At 54.7% G+C, this 1,800-nt stretch overlaps 2 protein-coding genes across 2 annotated transcripts in view; one reads left to right on the plus strand and one right to left on the minus strand.

The window, feature by feature from the left end:
* ETH_00039670 (uncharacterized protein) overlaps positions 1-727 on the plus strand; it is a gene marked incomplete at both ends in the record, with an annotated part of 2,599 nt that extends 1,872 nt beyond the window's left edge. The window contains 2 exons of the mRNA XM_013375388.1: positions 1-353; positions 490-727. Coding sequence (XP_013230842.1) covers positions 1-353; positions 490-727 — 591 coding nt within the window. The remainder of the gene's footprint in view (positions 354-489) is intronic.
* Positions 728-1,027: 300 nt separating this feature from the next.
* Positions 1,028-1,779, minus strand: ETH_00039675 (uncharacterized protein; the record flags this gene model as incomplete). The annotated part of the gene is made up of 1 exon (XM_013375389.1): positions 1,028-1,779. A coding segment is annotated over one exon (752 nt), but the record flags the coding sequence as incomplete, so codon positions are not given.
* Between the last annotated feature and the right edge of the window lie 21 nt (positions 1,780-1,800).

Raw genomic sequence — 1,800 nt, forward strand, 5'->3', positions numbered from 1 at the left:
CTGCAGCTGCTGATTCAGCCCGAGGAGCACTGCTGTGCAGCAGCAGCAGCAGCGGCAAGATCAGCAGCGGCAGCAGCAAGAGCCGCACAGGAGCAGCAGCAGCAAAAGCTGCGCAGCAGCAACAGCAGAAGCTGCACAGCAGCAGCAGCAAGGGCTGCAAAGCAGCAGCACAAGCTGCAAAGCAGCAGCACAAGCTGCAAAGCAGCAGCAACAAAAGCTGCAAAGCAGCAGCTGCAGCAAAAGCTGCACAGCAGCAGCCGCAGCAGCAAAAGCTGCACAGCAGCAGCAGCAGCAAAAGCTGCAAAGCAGCAGCAGCAGCTGCTGCTGCTGCTGCTGCTGCTGCCCCTCAATATGTGAGGGTTTTTCTCTTTCTCTGCAAACCAAGGCGCTGCGTTTCAGCCCCACTGAAATAAATAAAAAAATAAATAAATTTAAAATAATCAATTATTTAAAATTAAGTTTTTAATTTGTTCTTAATTATTCAAAAAGGCAATTCTCCATTTTGCTGCAGAGCCGCCAGCTGAAGGCAAACGGGGTGTATGCGCAGCGCCGCTGCGGCTGCCCACAGGAACAGCAGCAGCACCAGCAGCAGCAGCAGCAGCAGCAGCAAACAAGCAGAACAAATATATTTATGTTTTTATTTAAAATCCGGACTTTTGCTTTAATTCATGTTCTTGAAAGCTTCGAAGATTCAGCAGCACCAATTGGTTTGAGCTGTTTGCTGTGACGCAGCAGCAGCAGCAGCAGTAGCAGCAGCAGCAACAACAGCAGCAGCGCAGCTGCTGTGTCTTGTTGCTGCTGCTCTCTCTGCTCTTGCTGTACTTGTTTCGCTAGTGAAGCAGCAGCAGCTGTGTCTGCAGCAGCTGCATCTGCAGCAGTTGCGCTTGCAATGCTGCAGCAGCAGCAGCTGCTGCAGCATTGCAAGCATCAGCTGCAGCAGCAGCAGCTGCTGCTGCTGCAGCTGAGGCTGCCACCGCTGCTGCTGAAAAAGAAGCAGCAGCAGCCTCCGCTGCTGTTGTCGCTGCTGCTACTCTTCGCCTGTTGCGGTTTCTGTTGTTTTTTCTGCTGCTGCTGCTGCTGCTGCTGCTGTTTCTTCTATTTCTTTTGCTGCTGCTGCTGCTGCAGCTAACTCTGCTGCTGCAGCTCCTGCTGCTGTTGCTAAAGGTGGGCATGGTGGCGACGGTGCTTTTGCTGCCGCTGCTGCTTCAGTTGCTGCTGCTGCCTCAGTTGCTGCTGCTGCCTCAGTTGCTGCTGCCGTGTCGTCCAGCTCTGCAGCAAGATGCATAGGAGCTTTTGCAGCATCTTCTGCTGCTGCTGTTGGTTGTGCTGCTGCTTCTGCTGCTGCTGCTGCTGCGGGCTGTTGCATTGCAAGTGCTGCTGTTGACTCCCCTGCTGCTGCTTCTGTTGCTGACGCTGCTGCAGCTTCTGCTGCTTGTGTTGCTGCTGCTGCTGCTGCTTCAGCTGCTGCTGCTGCTGCTTCAGCGTCAACTGCTTGTGCTGCTGCTGCTGAAATTTCTGTTGGTAACGCTGCTGCTGCTGCAGCTTCTGCTGCCGGAGCTGCAGTGTCTTCTGCTGCAGCTGCTGCTGCAGGTTCTACGCCTGCCGCTGGTGCTGCAGCGTCTGCTGCTGGTGGTTCTGCTGCTGCTGGCGCTGCAGCGTCTGCTGCTGCTGCTTCTGCTGCTGCAGCAAAAGGTGCCTCAGCAGCTTTCCTAAACGTGTTGGGCGATTCAGCAGCAACCTTCAGCTGGTGTTGCTGCTGCTGCTGCTGCTGCAGTGCAGCTGGCGAGTGTCCAACAGCTT

The sequence above is a fragment of the Eimeria tenella genome, genomic scaffold (assembly GCF_000499545.2).
Source record: "Eimeria tenella Houghton genomic scaffold, Eth_scaff2740, whole genome shotgun sequence".
Taxonomy (NCBI): domain Eukaryota; phylum Apicomplexa; class Conoidasida; order Eucoccidiorida; family Eimeriidae; genus Eimeria; species Eimeria tenella.